The sequence below is a fragment of the Charadrius vociferus genome, unplaced genomic scaffold (assembly GCF_000708025.1).
Source record: "Charadrius vociferus isolate BGI_N301 unplaced genomic scaffold, ASM70802v2 scaffold475, whole genome shotgun sequence".
Lineage (NCBI taxonomy): Eukaryota > Metazoa > Chordata > Aves > Charadriiformes > Charadriidae > Charadrius > Charadrius vociferus.
Window position 1 is genome coordinate 3,389,170 of NW_009648337.1, and position 23,428 is coordinate 3,412,597.

At 38.1% G+C, this 23,428-nt stretch overlaps 1 protein-coding gene across 1 annotated transcript in view; it reads right to left on the bottom strand.

Annotated features, from left to right (window-relative positions):
- Nucleotides 1-2,012: 2,012 nt before the first annotated feature.
- The window catches only part of LONP2 (lon peptidase 2, peroxisomal), a 44,851-nt gene continuing 23,435 nt past the window's right edge, over nt 2,013-23,428 (bottom strand). Inside the window, exons 11-15 of the mRNA XM_009885083.1 lie at nt 22,274-22,407; nt 13,502-13,644; nt 6,121-6,328; nt 4,583-4,773; nt 2,013-2,802 (exon numbers count right to left, since the gene is read on the bottom strand). Coding sequence (XP_009883385.1) covers nt 2,581-2,802; nt 4,583-4,773; nt 6,121-6,328; nt 13,502-13,644; nt 22,274-22,407 — 898 coding nt within the window. The 3' untranslated portion in view covers nt 2,013-2,580. The remainder of the gene's footprint in view (nt 2,803-4,582; nt 4,774-6,120; nt 6,329-13,501; nt 13,645-22,273; nt 22,408-23,428) is intronic.

Sequence of the window (23,428 nt, forward strand, 5' to 3'; positions counted from 1 at the left end):
ATTAAATGCAGTAGATCTTGCATTTGTCCACTAGTACTACCTCCGTTGTCTTTTTGGTTGACCTTTAAAAAAAAAAAAAGCTGTAAGAGGAAAATGTCTGACAAATGCAGACGTTAATATTTGGGTTCTGTTCTGACATTTCTTGCTAGTTCTTGTTTGCAGTGGTGCTTTAAAATTCAAGCAGGTGAACTGTTTTGTATTGCTACCTATACTGCTGTACTTCCAGTATCTTTTCAAAGTGCCTGTGATTAAAGCATGACTTGCGCTAGTGGGACAGTGATTATCTGTAGCAATTTATAGCGTGGATAGAGGAAAGGAGCTACCACTTTTTTTACCTATGATAAGCTTACTTATCTTATAGTATATTCTGAGGGACGCCTTTCATATCGGGTCCGTTTAACTGTCAGTTGCAAAGCAGAATGATCCCTAGTGTATTGAAATGACTTTAAAAGTTCTTTGCTGTTCTAGCTCGCTGCTGCCCAGAGTGTTATTCTTCTTACAGCCTTCAGTGAAAGCAAAAGAAAAGGCACTGAAGTGTGTCTACCTATAGCTATCTGGGATAATGGGTAATGCGTCAGTTTTATTTTAAAAATCTCAACAAAGTAGCATGACCGAGACAGCTCTGCAAGCAGGAACATGAAAAGCTGTAAGTAAGTAAATGCCTATTAATATCTTCAGAGGTGCATTAAAGCCCTCACCTTTCAGATAGAGTCTGTGGGGACGAGGCCTGCGAGTTGGAGTGGTGTGGCAGACAAAGTCATTGCTTAACTTTTCTTGAGAGCAACTCCCTGTTCTTCTGTAGTGAAATCGTCATGGAACCTTTTTTTTTTATTTTTAACAGTAGTTACCATCTTTCAAAAAAATGCAGGTTTTTTGTACGTGTATAAACAGACTGCCCTGGAATTCCATGCACGTTTGTTTTCTCACTAGTGCAAAGTAGTGCAGGATTGTTATTTGGTCTGCATTAAGTTTGGTAAAGAATTCCTCCCCCCCCCCACCCCCCCCGGTTTTGATTAAAAGCAAAGCAGGACATGAGTTATCGTACCTTTCTGGTGTTTTACAGATTGTCTACTTCCTTCACATTTTTTGTGTTCAAGCATTTTGTAAGGCAGAAAGCATTCGGAGATGCTCTGTTTATTGCCTCTTGCCCTTGGAACTCAGCTAGTGAATGACTAAGAGTAGAATTCTTTAAATAGTGAAACAAGAGAGGGTTTTATTTTTATCCTTTTATTAGATGAAGAAATCTTTTGTAAATCAGGTGCAGAAATACCCACTGAATTTATTACTATCAGCGCTATTATGTTCCAGGTAAATCAGCTTTCTATCTATAGAAATGAAAGCAACTATTACTTTTGATTTATAGTCTGCTTCTACAACAGGCTTTTGTCACTGATTCAGTTTGCATTTCATAAGCGCACTTGGGTTTGTTTCAGAACTAATAAGCAAGAAGAGAATGTAACATACTGGGTTTTCTGTTGTGGTTGACCCTAGTATACAATAACGGAAAGCTCACAGATCTTACATTACATAAGTTTTAAATTTCTATTTAATAGAAATTTAAATTAATATTCAAGGGAAGATAAGAGACAAAGCAATCAACTGAGATGGGATACTGGCAGACTTTCTAAACCTTAAATTATTTGCAGTACCTAATGCAACTTAATGATCCAGTATTTTGTTGGCATTGTTTAAATGGATTTAATTTTATAGGCTAAACTCTGAACATAGGCATCCCAGACTCAAGATGGTTTGTGTCCGGTAAGAATGAAGGATGTGTACTCTGTCCCTTCAAAATGTTACCAGGCTTTTTCATAAAGTCTTCAAGTTGCTGTAAGTACAACTGTGCATATGCAATCTTTAGTGCATTACTCCCTCCCAACGCAAGAATTGGTATGTGTCAGTTCTTCTTGAGTTGCTTCCTGTATGTAGGTTTGAAAAATGACGTCTGCGTTGACCTTGCTGCAAACTAGCAGCGAGTGCTGAAAGGACCTACTAACTTAATTTAGACCGTATCGCTTCTGTGTTCAAATCCCTTAAGCATATTTTTTAGATTTCAAAAACCTTATTTTTCCTGTGATGCTACTGCTCCTTAGTATATTTTTTCTTAAATAAGTAGACTCTTGCGCTAAATCAGTTTGCTTTTCGGTAACAACCCCATCTATTAGACTTGCTGTGTTTGCTGCAATTTGCGTTCTCTGAATATAGGTCACAGAATTGCGTATTATTCCCTGTTTGTGGGTGTGTCCTCTTTAAAGATGTAATCAGCTGCTGACATTTACATACATATATGCCAGATAAGCTAAGGAATTGTTTCTCAACAGCTTCAGCTTTCTCATGCTTGAATCTATCAGGCAATGAGTATTTTTTTCAAGAATCTTTGCTGATAGTAGTAAAAAGCAGCAAATGCCCATAAAATGGGGTTTCAGGGTGTTAACTGCTGAAGTAATATTTTTATTTTGATTGCGTTTACACCCACATTGAAACAATCAAGTTTAGCTCATAGTTATACTTGATATGTATATAGCTGATAGTTACTGATCTCTATTAAATTTGACACGGACATCACCTTGGCCTGTCTGCTCACAGTTTACTATTCAAACGCTCAACTCTGGGTTTAACTGCAAATCCTCCATCAAAAGCTGCATTAAGAACTTCATCCAGACAGCTTGCCATAACAAACGTCAAATCTTGCCGTACGTTCACAGCAATTTCTTCCAGATCTTTTTCATTGCGTTGAGGAATGATAATTCTCTTCAGTCCAGCTCGGTGTGCCGCCAGGACTTTGTCTTTAATTCCCCCAACCTAATAAGGAGAAGAAATAGATGTAAGAAATCCATGACACTAATCTGATAAAGCAATTATTGTAACAAATCAGATCAGGAGTTAAATTTTAATGAAAGGTTCTCCCTCCCCCAGTCATTTAGGAAAGCAATTAAAAATGCAGCAGTAGTTTTAGCTCATTATATACTTAACGAGGGAAATATGTTAATATGCTACAGTACCTTTTCTGTAACAGTTATAACATGAGGAAAAAATTAAAACATTATAAATTAATGTTTTATTGCAGGTACAAGGATATCAATAGTGGAAAAGTCATTACTTTTCAGGACTTTTTTTTCCAAGAAAGATGGCCTCGACTCCGTTTTTTCATACGGCATGCTGAAATCCTGCTCCTATATTACAGCAGATTTTCAAGGTAATGGCAGCTTTATGTTTAGGGGGAGTTGTACAACAGAAAAAGCACAGAAAAGCAAACCTGTACTCCAAACCGGCAAAGGGGCCTTTGTGCTACAAAAACAGGCACCCCTTCGATAGCCACCTGCTGGAGCTTGCAATGAGATGTCAAAAGGGGGTTTAAATCAGTTTTTCTTTGTCCCAGCTGTAGCTTCTTCCCCTTGAACTCTTGTCTAACACTGTTTAAAGACCATCTCACAGAAGAAACTTGTAATTTTGCAATGCTGTAGAGGAAAGGAAAGCCTTGTAGTACAGCACAGAGAGCAAAACAGGCTGCTGGGGTAGTGAACAGCGAGTCCTCACGGTGATCGCTGTCTGGACAACGCTACGTAGCACGTGGCTTGGCTTCAGCCAGCAGATGCCCTTAATGGCATATTCACGTGAATGAAGTTACTAACAACAGTAGGGGTGGACACCGTTCAGAAGGCGGCCAACCTGCTTTACTATTTACAGATACTGAAGTTTTACACCCCCCTTGAACAACAGGCAAAATTTGGTCACTGGTGCAACAAAGGCAACTTACTTGGAAAGCTATGCAAACTCGCACCAGATCACAGTTAATGCAGTGTTTATTTTTTCACTAGAGCCCTGAACAACAGGCAATCTTGTCAGTCTGCCACCAGAATGCTGTTCCTGAGGGCCTTCTAGTCTGCTACCTTATCCTGTTATCTTCTGCTGCACGAAACAAAATACTGTTTTCCAGCTTCATCCTTCCTTTGTCCATCGTTTGGCACGAGATGATAAAACTCGCATGCCTGCTTAATCACTTATGCCAGGCTCCGTTTGACACCTAAAACTAAAACTGTATTTGTTTGAAAACTTCCCTTTGCCCTCATGCTTTGAAGAAGCTTCATGGGAACACTGTTCAGCTGAACTATATACAAGGAACAACGTTTATGAAGAATCTAAAAACACATGTCTAGAGATGGCTTCAAGAGTAACCTAATGCAATTACCATCAGAGCTTTAAGAAACACCTTTTCAAAGAAACTGGGGCTACTTCTGTAATAATAGTTTGAGGAAGCACGTTCAGAAATTGCAGTCAGTTTTTGGAACCATCTTGAATTTTAAGACGTCTAGGTTTCCTTTCTAACGAGACATTTTAATGTGCTTTCCCTGCAACCGGTGTTTCCCTGCTAATGTTCTTATTAAATGCAAAGCAGAGGGAGCGGTAGAGCGCTACAGCAGGCTGGTGTCCCCCAGCCTCTTCCAACTGCAGCAGAAGAGACTGGCTCGCTGCTAAGGAATGATCCAGCAAGACCGTGCTTTTGTAAACGGCTATAAACAGATTTTATATCCAGAATATAGCGAATTAATACAACTTAGCTCTTTTCTCAAATGATGCTTACTGGAAGAACAAGGCCTCTTAGTGTAATTTCTCCTGTCATGGCTACATCTGAACACACCAGCCGCCCACTGAAGAGTGAAGCAAGACAGGTTACTATGGTAACACCAGCAGATGGTCCATCTTTTGTGACAGCTCCAGCTGGGAAGTGCAGATGGATGTCAGTGTTGTCAAGGAGATCAAAACTTCCAGAAGCTTAAGGGGAAAAAAAGAATGGTTTGAATGTGAAAAATCTAACCCCATTTTGTTCCTGGTCTTTATTCTAAAAGCCCACCAGAGAACTAAAAGTCTTTGCGCTATTTTTCAACAGTAGGCTGAAAAAACAACACTGTTGCAGAGGCCCTAGAAAAACAAAGAAAAAGAAAACCCAACACGCTTTCCTACATCCAGGTTCCTAGGCAAAACCGTAACAAGTTAACCAATAAGCTCCCCATTTGCATGTGTTGGGAAATTCAGAGTAGGGATGAATGTAGAAACCAAGGAATTTCTACACAGAGTTTTTAGGGGTTTTTTTAATGTCCCAAACCATAAATGTCACTTTTCAAAGAGCATACCACAAAACCAGCATTCTGCAGAAACCCAGTATTAACCAGTATTATAAAGTAAATCTCCCATTTACATCTTTGCACCTTATTTAACCTGTAGGACACGAAAGGTAAAACTAGGTATTAAACGTGCATGCAGTTAATGCCAGCAGCATTTCATACATTGATTCAATTGAGGGTTTTTAACCTATCTAAATTACCATAAATAATGACAGATACCAGACAATTATTTGACTATTCAGCAGATGATCAAACTGGAAAGCACATTTCCAGAACTCTGGGGAGGTTCAAACAAAAAGCAAGAGTTAAAAGTTTCTTGGCTGAAGTCCTATTGGACTGCAGTTCAACGGCTGCCTTAAAAACCCAACTAATTCTCAAAATATTAAAAATTAGACTACCAAACGTCCATTTAACAGAAACTGTGTCTTAACACTAGAGGAAAACTACAGACTTGCGTAGCTGTATCCACATCCCCAAAGTACTGCTGGAAAGCTTGAATGTAAAACCAAGGAAGAGGCAGCGTCTGCCACGACTAAGCAGCGGCACCCTGGCACAGAGGCTGCCCGCAGCCTGCCAGGCTGCTGCAGGGAGGGACTGGCCAGGGCAGGGGAATCTGCAGTGACAACTGGGGTTCCGCCTGCAGTGACCCGTTTGCCAGGCCACCAACAACCTCCGCCTGGCAGAGACCAGGGAAAGAACTACAAAAAGCAACTCTAGTGCTGATGTGATCGTCAGTGTAGCACTGATTGATTACTGGAAAGCCCTTTCTCTTAAGGCAACACTTACTGCATTCCACAATGAGTGTAACTTCCACTGTTACTCAGCAATGTTACAACCTGCTGAATTATTGAAAAATATCAAGTTTTAGAACGTTTAATTTCCACGCAGTATTAATGCTTCCTTTCTGTGCATGCCAGCAGTAAAAGGCCAATGGATGCATACAATCTCTACGATGCAATACAGCGATGCATTGTTTGTCATTTTTTCCCCAACCTACCGTTGGTTAGCTGGTATCTCTTTGCATTGCTGCGCAACCAGCTAATTGCAAGATGCGCCGACTCCTTCATAACATCTCCGAGCTGACCAGTCAAAGTAAGCTGACCTTCTCCATCCATGCGACTAGCTTCTACGAACATGATCTCTCCCCCTAAGGGCGTCCAAGCCAGGCCTATGGCTACTCCTGGCTGACTTAAGCGTTCAGACACCTGAAGAAAAAGAACACAGGAAACAGTTTAGGAAATAGTTGTAGTAACACTGTCGCAAAAGCAATTTGATAGTCGTCTTCAAAACAACTGTACCCATTAAAATACAAAAGTTAAGCCCAAGTGTCTCTCTTTTTTTTTAATGCAGCCATAATTCTGCATGATGTGTAAACGTTGATTACAGAATAGGAGCTGTATGTGGCTGCTTAGCTTAAGGCAATGGCAAACATCTGGGTATTTCATTCTTGAAACCTTCCCCACCCCCAAAAGTTCAATGAGAATCTTTCTCTTCACTTCAAAGGACTTCAGGTATTTAGTCAATCCTGACTGAATGCTTGTATGACTTAATCCATCTGCTAGAGGTGTATTTGCCCTGACTTGGTTACTATTATGAAAAAGCCAGTTTTGCTCCTGAGTGTTACCTAAAAGCCTTTTAAAGGTGGTTTCATTGCCTGAACTAAAGTCTGCCTGTGGCCCGTTACTGATGAGAGGAATGGAGGTCTCTGAACCCCAATCTCCTGTGTTAAGAGAAGGAAAGAGAGGCAGGATGTTTTCCATGAAAGTTCCAGGTTTTGATCCCACCCCCCATCCCCCTTTGTCTGAGAGATTCTTTTAGAATATACAGAAAGTCCTTTTGTTTTCCTGAGCTTCAAGGAGTTGAAGAAACCCCGATGAGAGATCATACAGCTAATCAGCACATTCTGAACTACTAAATTATATATTTATTACAAGGCAGAAAAGAAAATGGACGAATTTTTACTGTGTCAGGCAGCACCTAGAGCAAAAGACAAATACTCCCTTGTAAAATAAAGCGATAGGCCCCTTTTAAAATAATTACTGAAATGCAGAATTGAAAGTTAATTCGATTCATTCCTGAAAGGGATGAATTCTTCATTAAACTGTTTAGAGAATTTAAAGAAATGTTTCATTTCTTGGATAGAAAACAAGTCAAAGGAGCCTCACAACAGAACCATAGTGAAAGAATTCAAATTCCGAAATCTGCATTTCTAGCTACGTGTCACTTCTAAGCACATTTAACATTCCATTTTACTACTTGCAATTCCAGATCAACATAGCGGGTTTTTTTCTTCTAGCACCAACTCATTCTGCTCTGCACAACTCGCCTTAATCTTAATGCTTTCATTTTGCTTCCTTCTAAGAGTCAGCAGTGAAGTAAACCAATCAGACTTTGTATAGACACTGAAAAGGCAAAGCTTTGTATACACAAAGTTGACTTGCTTTTAACCATCAGCCCAGCTGCAAGATCAGACACATCTGTATAGCCGTGCACCTTAGGTCTGGAGACAGAAACATGTGTACGGCCCTGCTGTGAGCTGGCTGTATTAGGAACACTTCCACTTGTGCGCTCCAAAGATAGTAAGTTATTACGTATTCTAGTCCCTTACTAAAATGCCCTCTGAAAGTCCACGAGAAATGCTGCTGCAAGTCCCCAAGTAGTACACGGCCCTAAAGCTCTAGAAGTCAAGCAGCAGAACAATATAGCCTTCCATGGGATTACCAGAACAAGAACTCTCCTTCTAAATAGGAGCCAAACATTAACATTTCAGCATTAGGCTGAAATCCATCCCCATCATAAAAGAATCAAAATCAAGACTGTAAAATTATTAGTGCTCAGTTTTCTCCTTCTTCCTTCACAAATAGAAAACAACTCCCTTTATGCAGTAAGAGTGAACAACTATTCACTCTACAGCTGGTACCTCTGGTTACTGGCCAAAAAGAGATGCACGTTTGAAAAAAAAGAGCTCATTTACAAACATACAAGTTGTGCTACTTGTAGCTGTACGCAACTCAGATACATGACAGGAACAATTTGCTCATGCAAGAGAATTGGTGAAGCAAAAAAAAAAAAAAGCACTTGAAGTCCTACAAAGCGAAATGAAACATACGTGCTTCTTGTTAGAATTTCTGATTTTGAATTATATGCTTTGCCAAACGCTATACTAAACTATCGAGCACTGTCTTCTAAGTTTGATGACTAAGTTTTCAAATGTGACCCTTGCTCAGGATCACCGTTTCTTGGTTTGAGGGAAATTAGCCCAAGTCTGAGTATAGCAGAGCTATGCTGATACAGGAGCTCCTGGCGCAAGCAAGACTCCAGCTGTGGGGAGGGACAAGCAGCAGAGGCCAGTGGGTCTGGTGCTACGGATCAGCCTGGATCGAGCTGACAACCAGGTCAGTTACTAACTCTACTTATCTGACAGTAAAGCAAAGGAAGCCACACAGCCCCTCTCCTTTGTTCTCTTATGGCTCTCAGTTATCTCCTTATTTTGAATGACATCATGCTATTTGCTATTACTGGCATAATTTAGCTAGAATGCCTGCTTCTTTTGCTAGCATTTAAGAAAACTGCACGAAATACAGTGTTTCACTTTTATGGTATCAAAATACTTCATCTTATCAAGCATTTCCATTTTTGTTAATGTAAGTTTCTATATCCATTCCCTCTATTTTGTTAGTTACAGTGACTTACTCTGATTAGCTTAGTAATTGCTTAGTAATTCAGGTTAACAAAATCAATTCATCTTGGTTAGACTGAAATTCAATACCACTTGAGACAATCGTGTCTTTTGGCAGCCTGGCATGGTTTCAAACATTTCAGGTATAAGGAACAAAAGTAACTGTCCATACCCTCACCCATCCCAAAGTGGTCATCAACAAAGTTTGTTGGTTTGGGTTTTTTTTGTTTTCCTTTTTTTGGACTGATGTTGGCACTGGTTCTAACTGTACATCAATTCAGAACAGTTTACAGACTAATTCCACCATTTGAGAGCTCAGGGGCAGAAAACAGCAACATAATTGAAGATCAAAACCCAAATAGTTCTAGAGACTCATCTTTTATCTCACCTCAGTACAAACTCCTTCCTCTATCCCCAGACTAGGTAGGTACCTCCTCCTACTTTCGCAAGTAAGTTGAGATCTGGTAAGAGAAACTAGGTGTGTAGTAAGTGTTAATCACCTTTCAACCATCATTCTTCACACTAACTGGCAGCCTCAGAGCCCAGCAACTTCTCTTGCTGTACTACTAGAGACTGTACTACTACTGCAACCTCCTCACCTGAATGTTAACTGATGCGTGTTGACAAGCTCATGTATAGAAAACGCTCTGGCAGCTTTGATAGCTGTCTTCAGACAAGACCCTTGAAAATCCCTAACACCACATGCACACACAAAACCCCATACAACACTTAGAGGGGAAGTACGTTATATTACATTAAACATACCTATGAAGTGTTACAGTGAGCTCCACAACATTCAATCGCTCCTTCTACCTCTGACTAATTTACTTACACAAAAACTCAGAGGAATTTAAATAGGAAACAATCTTTACTTACACTTTTTAAACAATTTCAATTAAAACTGACCATTAGAATCAGCTGATGACTGGTCATGTATGTCACATGACAGAAGAAGGAGGCACTGATCTAAACAAACAGTCTTGGTTTTTTGATAATTTTTGTAGATGGGACTAACCCAGCTATGATTTAGCTGTAATCTGAGTAGATGAATGTATTGTCAGATATATTTTAGCTGCCTGGACACCTCAAAATTCAAGTATTAACATTTAACGCAATCATTTATTTAAAAATATTTAATGTTATTCCAATATAAAGGAAAAGAGACATCATCTGCAAATCTGCAGATTTGGAGTTACTTTGTAAGTCAGCACAATTGATAAAAAGCTATTAAGTCACTGATTAGTAACTGGAAGCTGAGAACCAGTCCTAAGTTACTTGCTGGCCTTTAGCATCTTTGTTATCCCAACCTGACTGTACAAACCTTTCTTCTTGTCTGCTCTTCTGATTCATTCCCTAGCAAACCACTGCAGGCGAAATATGTAACTGCAGCTCCCCTTTAAGGGAAGAGGATTTCCCAGACATATCACAAGACTGATATTTCTTAGATAAAAATGCCTATCTAAACCTGTGTTTTGTACGGGTTTTGCTTATAAAAGACAACCTAATTTGTTCCTTCGTTAGAATTTTGTATGTCCCATGAAATAGAGCTACTCTTTTATGGCATCTGCACTTTCGTGTCACTTCAACTTCACTCTCGTTATGAGGATGCAGACTAATTCTGACAGGCTTGCTTGTGGTGCCAATAGTGCTTTGTTAACTGGGCAGAATTAAGGGTTGAAGGAAAAAAAAATAAATCTAAAATCCAAGTCAAAAGATAAATACTTCATTATAAACACTCTGGATATGTTATAAAGCCTTTCCCCCAGAAACGTGCTGTGCTGAAACATTTCATTAAATCTTCTACACTTTAAACTACTGTCAAGATTATTCTTCCAAAGCCTTACTATGTGATTTATTCCAACATTTGTTCTGTGGGGTGACGAATAAGATTATTTATTTGTGGTAAATGAATTAATCCTACAAGTATGAGCTGAGTATTCTGTCATGGCTTTCTGCTGGAAGACCTCTGCAGAAAATATACAAGCCGTGCACTGAAAAGGTGAAAGATGGATCACTTAGTTTAAGGTATTCCCTGAAGGACAACAGATCAATCAAGTCATGCCACGTTTTCAGTTCTATTTGCTCAGTGTCACCAAGTACTGACACGGTGGCTGCCTCCATTGTATCTTTCTTTCAACTAATTATAAATGGCAAAATGCAGGTCAAAGGTGAAGCTTTAAAGGCTAGAGAGAGACTGCAGACTACAAAACCAGAAAAAACCACCAGCAGCCAATGTGAAATGACTGCCATTGAGACAGAAGCTACGCTCTTCATCTGAAAGAATCTTGGGGGTACTTAAGAAAATTCAAAGGTCAGCTGGGAAAATTCATTAAAACAGGAGTTGTGTGGCTGTCTGGGCAATTTACATCGAAAAATTCATAAAGCGTGTACTGAGAAGTATTTACTCATTGACAAATACAGCAAATAGTACATGAAAATAAATCCTGAGTTGCTCAGGGAACTGATGCTGTGTGGATTCATCTCTAGTTCTATTTATGCACTACTTAATTTGCCTGCTAAATATGGAAACGTTTAAAAAACCTTTGATACACAGGTCAAAAGCTTCAGTCAGTCTTATTGCAGCTTATATAGGCCAGCAGGTCCATGAAATCCTTATATGCCTATTCATGGCAACTGTTTATGCAAAAAAACCCCAACCCAGCACTAACGTATTTGTATACTTGGAATTAAGAAGCACACTTTAAAAAAATTTAACTTGCACTACTTACTCATGTAGAAAAAGGACAAACTAGCAGAAATTATTTGTTAACACAGCCACGCTACCAAATTTAAATGAATAATCAACTCCAGAAAAAGTTCAAAACTATGTAGAACATCTAAGGAACCTCATATATTAGCATATTTCTTGGCGTACAATCTAATTTTTAAAAAGTGTAGTAAGTTCATATTTATCTGAATGAACTCTATTCTTGACTGGGAGCTGGGAGTATAGTTGCAAGTGGCCAGAACTTTTGTACAAATTCACAAAATTCAATTTATTTTCTAGCACCTTTATGAAACTAATCAATGCCGTCTGTAGAAATCAGAATACTGGCTTGAATATTATGTTCAATTTACTACAATGGCTTTATGTGCTTCTGCAATTCAAGCACTAAAAAGCCAAATGATCCTGCAGCGCTTTAGCTCCAAAGATTTCTTTGGAAAAAAAAAACAACACCAAAACAACCCCACAGGCTATTTTTCAGAAATTGTTTCTAAAAGTCAGGTAGTGAGAGAAAGAAAAGACAGACTAGTAAAAATTTCCATAGGAGTATTACAAACAGTCTGCTGACTGGTCATTCCAAATCAAGCTAAAGTACATCCACGCTACCTTCTCAATTAAAAAGGCTTTAAAGAGTCTCGTGTGATTTTATTGTTGGGCACAGCAGCTTCTGAGGGATGAAAAGAAAGGACGTAAGTTGCTTACAATAAAATCATTTGCCTAAAGAGCAATCTCTCCTGATTTCTGAAAGTAAAAAGAAGTAAATCAGAAGTCAAATGACCAATGTGAAAAAAACCTCAGCCAAGAGAGTCAGGTCTCTTGATCACCTGATCTTCCTTGCCTCCCATTCCCCCCAGCTTCCACTGCTACTGTCATCATCCTCTAACACAACCAGTAGCACTGTCTTCTTTCAATTTGTTTCCTCATTTCTGGTTTTTCATTAAGCATCTCTTCCATGATAAAATCTTCACATCCACAGACCTCAGTTCAGGTCTAAAAACTGAGTCATTCATTTTCTCCTGCATATCTTGTCCCCTTTTTATCCTCCAAATCTCACTGGAGTCTGGTTCTCTCTCATCTACGAGAGAGGAATTATCACAGGAAAGTTCTTAGAAGTTAGAATTTTGTCTCTTCTGGAAGTTTCCCCCTTTTCTATTTTCTCCAGAACTTACTGGTTTACAGATCTTTGCTCCAGGATAAAGACAGAAAAATTTAGCGTTCCATCAGCAACTGGTTTCCTGTCATAGTGTTATATATGCTACTTACACTCGGTCAGTTCACCTGCACCTGAAGTAAAGCAGAGAATAACTGCAATGTAAATGGTGAAAAGAGAATCCCAGTCTAACAAACTACTTTGATCGATGGCATTTTCATAGAATGTAGCAAAAATACAGACGGGCGAAAGACAAAATTCTGCAATACGCCTACTGAGGAATAGAGTTGGTACTAGGAAGCTGAAGGTGACTGACCGATCATAAGATGTTTTTAACAGCTAAGAGGCACTTTAATCTAAAGAATGTCTGAGAACTTCTGGTGCAAACTGAAGTGGTTTTAATACTTAACAATGCTGACTGGCTTTAAGGAGCTATGTGGGACAGTCCTTAACACAGCTGCCTCAGGGACAGGATTCCTGGGTTCTACTTTTGGCTTCTTACCCAAGACGACCAAACAACCCCCAAACAAAAGCAAAGTTATTATAAACTGAAAAAACATCACCACGTTCTTAAGCACTGCTGCAGGCACCCTTGCTAACAAAAAGTCATACCATTACGTTATTTATGTACCCTGAATTAAAACAAACCCAAAACTTCTTTAGGTGAAAAAAAAAGCTTGGTGGAACACAAAGAAACACAATCCTGTTACTAGGACGTTTTTTAAAAAGTTAATATTGTATAAATTCAGTCAATAGCAGTAAAATAGGCAACCAGTCAAACCACACAGAAACAGCAGTCAAGCAGAAACAAATAAAGATGTTACCTCCATTTCATACATGGGTGGCCCCAGGATATCTTTTAAAGCATGGAAATCAATTAAAATCGGCATTTCAGGTGGCAGAGCCAGGTCAGCTGTGTCACTGATGGATTCTGTTTTTGCATCTTCTGTGACATGCTCTTTGCAATCTAAGAGAAGAAAATCTAAGTTAGGATTTGCAGCGGCCTTTCTTGACACAGGAATTAAAAAAATCATGAAAAAAATATTCAAAGAAATGCTCAGAAAGTTAATGCATACTTAAACCATCTTTCACAAAAATCTTGTCAAATTAAAGATAATATGGCATCAAATTTAATTATTAAGCCTAAACAAGCTCTAATTGTTTAGCAAACATAATGTTAAATTTAGAGCACTGATCTAGAGATGCAACTCACTTGGCTTAAATGCATTTTAAACTAGGTCAAATAGCAAAACACATGAAGTTCGTTTAGGACTTTGCACTTTTCATCAGATTTGCACATAAAAACAGTATTTATAGGAGACGATTATGTTTAACGTAGTGTAATACAGAATATGGAGCTGAATGTGGAAATACCAAAAGTTCGGTAACTACTGTTCTTTGTACGTACGTTTACAACTGCACTCTCTGTGGTCTTTCTGCAAGGATTTAAATGCTTAACTTCTAGCACTAATACTTAAGTCCTGTCAAATAAAGTAAGAGCATTTTTGGCCAGATTTACATACATTGCTTTGCCGCACGGCTGCATTACTTATAGCTAGCCTGCATTACATTCAGTAACATCTCATTTCACAGTATCCAACAAGGACGGCGTAACTTACTGCTCTGTAACTCTGCCTTCCACACCCCAATCCTCGCACGCACACCCTCAATACCAGCTGACCGGGCACAGGAGAAGCTGCTACAGGTAGATCACACGGAAACCAGCTGCACTGGAAGCCTAACTCATCCAGCCCTGGTGTGCCGCCTCCTTCCAGGCCATCAGATGGAACCACTACCCCAACATAGCACAGCCCACCTTTACTGCAGCCTATGCAGCACATGTTCTGCCATTACACTTTTTACTTTGATTTGTGTCCGTTATGACTACTATGGCTTTACTTAATCATAGAATGGTTTGAGTTGGAAGGGACCTTTAAAGATCATCTAGTCCAATCGCCACCATATGCAGGGACACCTTTCACTAGATCAGGTTGCTTAATTCAAGTCAAAATTGATGTCCCTTTTTTGTTCAACACCCAGTTCAGCACACAGCACGTACAGTCCTTGTTCAGTGAAAAAAAAAATAAAAATCAATTTCAGTATAACAACTTCACCTGTGGCTTTTGTCCTGAAATATTAGACTTAATACAGCTCTGCTGTTTTCTTTGGATGAGATAATTAAAAGATCAAATTATTAGGCATTTTCAGAAATACCTACAGGTGTGATATACTCTTCAGGAAGGGCTATAAAACCCAATTAGCCTGACACTTTTGAATGCAATATACTCAAGCACCATCAAGAAGGGATCACATAATTAAAGCAATAGTTATGGATGCAAAAGTGTGCTCTTTCCTTCCTCCATGTACAGTATGATTGTATTTCTTACCTATACAATTGTTTCTTTAGTAGCATTTCCTTAAAATTTCTGTTTCCTCTACAAATGTGTGTTCTGTACAAAATTGAATTGTAATGGGGACTATATAAATATCAAAGTCTCAAAACTGTTTTAAATCTGACTACACATCTGGTTGTTTGCATGAATAAGCTCAAGAACTTAAACATCATTTGTACTAGGCCTACACGGCACATTTACGTAAGCGACTGTATACAGAAGGAGAATGTAAGCAGGGAGTCTTTTCCCCACAGAATTTGATCCAGATGCAAAAGGGTCATTACCATTTTCTCAAGAGCCCTAAGCAGTATTTTAGTGAAACATATCAGAGAAATGAAAAATACTTGAACAATCCAGATGTTTTCTAAGGTCTATATTACGCAGGAACGTATACTGAGTTTCAAGACTTCTGCACCACATTTTGGGAAATTACCCGCTGTTACTTCCTTTCTTTGAATTCTTTTTTATTTTCAACAAAGAAACAGTCTTCCTTTGCATATTAATGCATGCACAATAATTGAAGATCCAGGAATTTAAACAATTACAGAAAAACACAGATCACTGATCTAATCTATTTAACATAACATTAAGAGGTGTTCTGTGCTGCAAAAGTAATTCTCAGAATGGATGAAGAATGTCTCCTTTCACAAGACACAAACTATCCTTTTATTAATCCTGATATCGAAAGGCCTTCTTACAGTTAATTTTGTTGCAGTGCAATGCTCACTAATGGTTTCATACAGTATTCTGGAAAACATTCTACATCACCATTATTGTAGTAACACCAACTCAGCTTTCATTCAAGACTCAAATCTAACAGTTATTATCCAAGAGCCACTAATCTTTCCATTGTACAACTCAATGCTCCATGCATAAATCCCATTCCTTTACTGTAAACACTGCCTTTGTCAGGTGGCCCTCCTGTTGTTCCGGCAGGTCTCTGTATTTTTGTTGAACTACTATTTTGGTACATAATACATTCAAACATAAATACTATCAAGTCTAGGAAACATTATCCTGCATGCTATTCTTGCAACTCGGACTGCAACTCAACACTGCGGGTCTTCAAAACCTGAGTAATTTGATATGAAAATTCATATTTTAAAACAAAACTGAGTTTAAACCCAACTGCTTTTGTTCTATACCAAGATTTTACTGCCTAACAAACACCATTTTCCATTTCTGCTGGCTCTTTTTTCACCTAGTTCTATGTATATAACTGAAGGAGACAGACTTCTTGTAAACAAATCAGTAGGTAATTTTTGAGGCCACCTGACCGACTAAAAGAATCAGAAACTCTTTCTTTGAGTTTATATAATCTAATTAGTAGACCCCATTTTATAATCTGTAACAATAACAAACTCCAGACTTTTTCTAAAAATATTAACCTAAATTCTGACATTATCTAGTTTTCTATAAAAGCACACAGTCACGTTCCAAAGATAATTACAAACACTAACTTTTTCTTTGAAGGAGAAAATATCTTCTTTCATCACCTTTATAGAAATGCTGACTACGAAGGATTTATAAAGGCGCAAGTAACTAAGATTTCCATTAATGATGACAAACACGTGTTCCCTACCTATCCCAGATGAATAGCCACAAACCACAGTACAAGTTAAATGACATATTTATTTAAAACAAGACAGTAAATTCAAGTTTCCAGAAACAGAACTTTTGGTTAGGATAACAGCTTAACCATCTTGCATTTTGAATAGAGTTGGAGAAATCGGCTAAAAAGTCAAAAAGTGCCCTTAGCAGAGCTCCACATTGCACTAGAGGAACCACTTGCTGATGTACCATTACATTACTGCCTAAACAAAAGCAGCATAGTAGTGAGTTGTTTCAACATTTAAAAATTGGAAAAACTAAAAAAAAAAACCCAAACAAAAACAAAAAAAACCCCAAACAAACAAAAAAACACCCCAAAAGCCCAAACCCCAAGAAACAGCACCCTCCAAAAACAATCCCCAAAACAACCAACCAACAGAAGATTATGTCTGTAAAATTTTCCAAGCAGAATCTGCAGCTGCTCAGCAAATATCACAACCATATCTCAAATTCCTAAAACAAAAAAAATCCTGCATGTAAATACTGGATTTGTAAGAAAAGGGACTCATAAGAAAACACACTGACCATGAACTTCTATATATAATTCAGGATTTAATCTAAAAAGGAATCCACAGCACAAAGATTTAAGAATTTAAGACTTCTGCTTTCTTCTAGAGGTATAAGGGAAATGAGAAAATAGAAGAGCCCAAAACTTCCTCAACATGTGGCAATTTCTCAGCTCCTCATAAAAACATATTTAAATTAAGCACTAGTAATACGCGAGTCTTAAACCCAAAGATTTCTAGCCATGCTTACTGGTCAAGATAGAAGAATATAATAAAAACCTAAAATTTTTAAACAGCTTTTAACATAACGTATTCTGATTTGCTGACTTGCTATGGAGAGGTACAAGAAAGAACATAAGCATGAAAGAAAAGGTTTCAAGTCTGTGGGCAAGTAAAAGGAAAGTAGCATGTTCTTTTTTCTCAGCTGACTTACTGGCAGATGCTTCAGCACATGACAAACAGACCCAGAATTCTTTTAGCCCCTCCAAACTAACTAACAAACTCCACAATACTACACTAGGAAAGGTTGGGATTGCCCTTGTTGACAATAGTTCACATTCAAAGCCAGGCATAATATGAAACTACATCTTAAAAGCAACTTTCCATTGTCCAACTTAAATCTTATGCACTACATACTTTTCTTTTGGACAGGAACTCCTTCCTGGGACCCCAATCCTACTAACACTTACTTGTATACCTAAATTTAATGCTATGTGCATTTTTCCCCACAAGATCAGAACATTTCTCTTTTCACAAAATAATTACATTCCACCAATTCCGATCTAGAATAACGATGTGTACTTGAAGCACTTGAATTCAAGGTTTTCATGCAGGAATATCTAGATAAGTTAACATGGTAAAAAAAACTGTATATAAACCCAACTTTTCATATCATTTATGCCTCTTTGGCCTAAAATAGAAAAGACATTCCATGCAATTTTTAGAAAGAACCACGTATTACAGTCTGCAGAGCTGATAAGTACACTAATGCCGGCACAGCTGAGCTCAAACTTGAGTTCCTACAGTCATTCCACCATGGGATTTATCCTGATCAGATTTCATACACCCATTTCCCAGTGCTATGGAAGATCCCATGCAGCTGGAAGTACTGAGTTTTGGCTAGAACACAGAACAGGTCACTTCTTGCAAGAGCAGCGATGTTTAGCCTGATGTTATAATTAAGGCCCTTATACATCCTAAAAACAAGCCAACCCCCCCCAGTCATGCACAATAATGTTTTGTGAATAAAAAGCATTATACCCAAGTTGAGGGAGGGACAGTAAAGACTACATGTTTCAGTTCATGTTGACCACGTCAGTCAAACGTGCATTTAAACTCAAAACCAAGTGTTGTTTCATCTACAAAGAGAAGAACAAACTGTATTGTATTACTGGGTTATGGAAATCTTTAAGTACTCTTAAAGCCTTGGTTTCGACATAGACAGAATCCTCATTTAATCACATTCAGTTATTGAATATTACCCGTCCTAAACCTCCTTTCAAGTCTGAATTAGACAAACCATTTTTCACTCTGGTTTTCAACTGTCGTATCATGATATGATGCCTTAGTGCACAGTTGCTGCATTGTATTCTCAAGGCAGTTGCACTAAAATAGGAAGGAGAGTTTCACATATTTTTGTGACTCCTAGAATTTCTTCTAGTGTCAAAGACTAGCTGAGTGTCTCATAAATCTTAGATAGTGTTTCAGTAAAATACCAGATAGTGTTACTGTACACAGGGATGACTCCCTGGAGAGGTCTGAAAAATGACTCCATTTGCTTTTGCTGAAGTTCACTGTACAAATTCAACGATTGACGCAAACTAACACTCCTCCACTTGCCAACTCCATCATAAAGCTCAGGAGTCAAAGGAGCAAGGAAGGCAATACAAAGCTGCCAGTGTATTTCAGTCATGCATTTTTGAAAAGCACTAAACACGGCTTCAGAGCGTATCTCCTAGCAGCAGTTCTGCTATGGCAGGTATCCTCCGTTTTTAGAGCCTACTATCAAACTGTGTCAAGAGCCTGACGTTTACAAAGCCTTGAAAACAGATGCTCCACTGAGTTAATAATCTGATTTAATATAACAATATAACAACGGATTTTTTATGCTTCTACCACCTAACGTTTTTCAACTTTTATAGGTCTTCTTATAAAGATGAAGAAATAAATCAAGAAATAATTACAAATTAAACTATTAAGAGACAACAACTTGATTAACTATTCTTCCAGAGTCATTTGTTATATGTTATTTGTGCAACTGCACAAATGACCACTAGTCAATAGGGAAAAAAATTTTCAAAGAAATAAGGCTACAAATCCCATTATTACACCTTGCAAGTATTCGGGGATATTTCCAAGTTTTGTTTTAAATACTTGGTTGTTTCCAACAGACTGAATAAAAACTAAACAAAAATATTTTTAAAAAGTGTCCTATTCTCATGCACTTCCAACAAGTGACATATTCTGCTAAAAATACAGCAGGGTATAAGCACATTATTAGTACAAAACAAAACACATTTTGCAAACTGCACCATTCTATGTATCTCTTCATAATACCAAAGTTTAACTACAGAGCCACCTGTCCCTTGGACTCCCTTTGATTCATACAGCTTTTTCTTACGGATAGTTTCAATTCCAGAAGTACAAAGGCAACTCTTCCCAGCTCATTTCTTCTGGGCTTACTCCAAATTGTGCGTCAACCAAAAATGCTAGCATTTTGCCCTCTTTTGAAGCACTTAGCTGGCTGTTTTCGCTTAACTTTCATGAATTGCAAATCTAGTACTAATTTTAACAGTGTAAATACCTAAGTTGCAAGTACAGTTCTAATTTTAATATTGTAAATATCTCTTTCACTGGATTGAGATGTTTAATACAGTTCCTTTTTGTTCTTTGCTTTAACAGTAAAATGTTTCTTGTTTCAGTATCAGGAGTTGTGCTCTGAACCTACTTTTCATTTATTTTATTAGAAGGCTTGAAGAGCGGAATGACACTTTCATCCAGCAATCACATTAGACCTTTCAAGCAAATTTTAGACATAGCTACCCTTCAGTGCAAAGAAATACTTCAAAAATATGGCAGTAGAAAAGACACCTGATATTGCTTGACACTAGTAAGCCTGGCCACCACAGCCTATAGGCTCAGCTTTCTGCTTCAAGAGCAAGTTCAGGTATCACAGAAGTATTGACAAACTCGGTCTCTGACTTCAGAAAAATCCAGCACAGAAGAGAGAAGGTATACAAGATGCACATAATATAAATGGAAAGCATTAATAAATATGTCTTAGAAGCTCTTCCTTTTAATGGAGATGGGACATTCACGCGTGCACAGCCACTGCTACTGTGAGAGTTCACTTTAAGCCAAACATTCAGAGAAAACTGAGCTGAATTCACTTAAGCAAACACTAATTTGTAGACCAAATTCAATCTTCTGATATTACATTTTCCACAGACATTATGATGATCTCGGGAAACTTAACAAGGTAAAAGAAGATTTAATTTTCAGAAGGGAAATACTGAGTTAGGGAAAAAAGGCATGGTAAAGCTGAAAGGACATCAATAAACAGATTTCCAGAGACAAGTTACAAAAGTTTTTACTACAGATAAAACTCTTCTTCATATACTCTTCTAATTATTTTTTTTTGTTTGTAAAAATACCAGTTATATTTCCTCCCCCAGGATTTACTCTCTGAAAGGAGTGGGGGGAGCACCATGCCTTATTTTAAAGGAATACATACTGAGACAGCTTATTTGTCCTCCTCTAAACCAGTCCAGAATTATTCTGGCTGTACAGATGTTAAAATTTAAAGATTTTCCCCACATCAGCTTAGTTGTGGCATCTTTCACAACATCAAACCAACAGGGGTCTTTTTAGTATTTCAAGTTTGAGTATTCCGGATCAAAAGCAAGCAGCCATTCTGCAGCTTTTGCTTTCCAGTGTTCTCTGGCACACGGTTATTCTCTGACTAACTTGTCAGAAAGCGTCAACTGGACTCATTGCAGTCTATAAAAGACAAACAAACAAAACACCCAACACCCGGCTTGCTAGATTTGTTGAGACTAAGGACTACCCACATTTTAGACGTTCAACTTCAGGTTTGAATTCTGTCCTTTCACATTTCTCATCCACTTTGAACTGTGGGCTCCTGCAGACATCTAGTGCTGCGTCGAGCACTCTGAAACCTTCAACAGAAAACTGCTGTGTACAGCAAGATCCTCCATCAGCAACTGGCTGGTAGAAAAGCGCAACTGTCTATGCTCTGAATGGTATGTTTCACCAAACACAGTATGGATGTTCAACTTGTTTTAGTAACGAGAATACTAATTTGGGGATGAAAAAGGGAGCAGTTGCGTGTTGTCCTGGACCATGGGCCTGACTTCTTCCTTCCCGCCTTATATTTCAAGACTAGAAAGAGGTCTACCTTTACTGGTGAAGCAGTTACCTGAGTATTTTTGATGTTTGAGAATTTTATCTTTAGTTTTCATTCAGTCTTTTGACAACTGGGAATGATAAATCGCTATTGTCTGTATATGTGGGAAACACAAACAGACTTACTGAAGTTGATAAAGCTTCAAGAGACTTAGAATAAGTGCAGTCTTAAAGGCACACAAAAAGAGCCCCTAAACCTTTCGAAATTTCAAACCTTTCAGGCAGACATTTATTTTAGAGTACAACAAAATAACGGGTTTGAGTTCTGAGCTGGTAGGGCATGCACAGCACAGTTAATCTCCTTAAATACAATAACTAAAGCCATGCTTAGTCCTCTATTAAAGAACAAAAGTGAAAGATTTGTGTAAAGAAGCCTAGGAAGACATAAAAACATACACAAATCATAACTGCATACCTGTGATATGAAACAGATCCACTGCGCTTCTCAATTACCAACCTGGCAGGTTGAAATTACTCTAGTTAAGTTCCAAGCCATAATTCAGCACTACCTGAATCATGCATAATAAGAATACCACTTAGCAAAGCTTTTAAAAACAGAGCCCTTAAAGAAGCAAAAAAAAAGGAGAAAAGGTTGATGAATCAGCTTCCTGGTGACTATGTTAGAACTTTACTCTCAATAAAACATGCAAAAGATACACACCTTCTCCTTCACCCACTTCAGGACGATCTGGCTTTGTTTCTTTGTGCTGTCCTTCTGCCACTTTCACTGCCACTGCTCTGCAAATAGCTCCCAGCTTCCGATCCAGAGAGCGGACTCCTGCCTCTCTAGTGTATCTAGCACAGAGACAATTGTTTTACTGGTGGATATTATTTGTAAGAGGAATCTCTTTTGAATGTAAACACACCTTCTTTTTAAAAATACATCCAAATACAATGAGATGTGACAGGCAGTGAGACCTTGGGCTACTCTAATAAACAGAAAAAAATAAATCATGTGCTTTTATCAAATAATTGTAAAGAAAGACAAACTACTAAGTGGGAAGAAGACATGCCTAACACCTGGTGTCCAACCTTAGTGAAATGCTAAACAATGCTCCAATGCACTGAGCTCTTCTCAGATGCATAAAAATTTAAAGGAAGAACTGTTATAAAACTCAAAATACAGTTCACTGAAAGTTGAGGAACTGGCTGCAAAAGAATATTTTCTTTTAGTTTATGAATTAAAAAAACACCAGACAACAACACTCACTAAATGCCAAAATGCTGTTCCTGGTCATAATACACTTCAATTCATTGAAAACTGATATACTTTTTCCATTGGAAAAGTCTGATAGATGTTCTGATCAATATCTTTTCTCTCATGTCCACGAAAAATGTAGTTCTAATTAATACAAGCTATTTAAAAAAAACCACATCTTATTTTTTTTTAACCTAATTCCAATTTTTAAACAAATACGGCCCCATCAAGTCACAGGAAACAAAATGGTAATTTCCATTTTTTCTATAAAAATGACAGAAATAAAACTTCCTTCTTTAAAATAAAGGTTGTCTGCTGCCAAGACCATGGCTTCACACACTGCACGCTGCAGAAATACTAGCTCAAGTGTTTCTGTTTATTCCTAGTGCCTTGCCAATTGCGTCACCACAACTGATTGTGAGCCGCACTCACAAGGAGCAAGGAATTCTCTAGAGAAGGAAGGATGATTCGGTTTAGACAGCACAGCCAGACAGAGCTCAGGAAAGAGCAATTCCATAAATTACCGATTGTTGAACTTCTGAAGCTATTAAGAACAGCAGATCTTAAAAAATGTTTTGTGTTATCACTTAATAAATAATTTACTAGTTACCAGAAAAA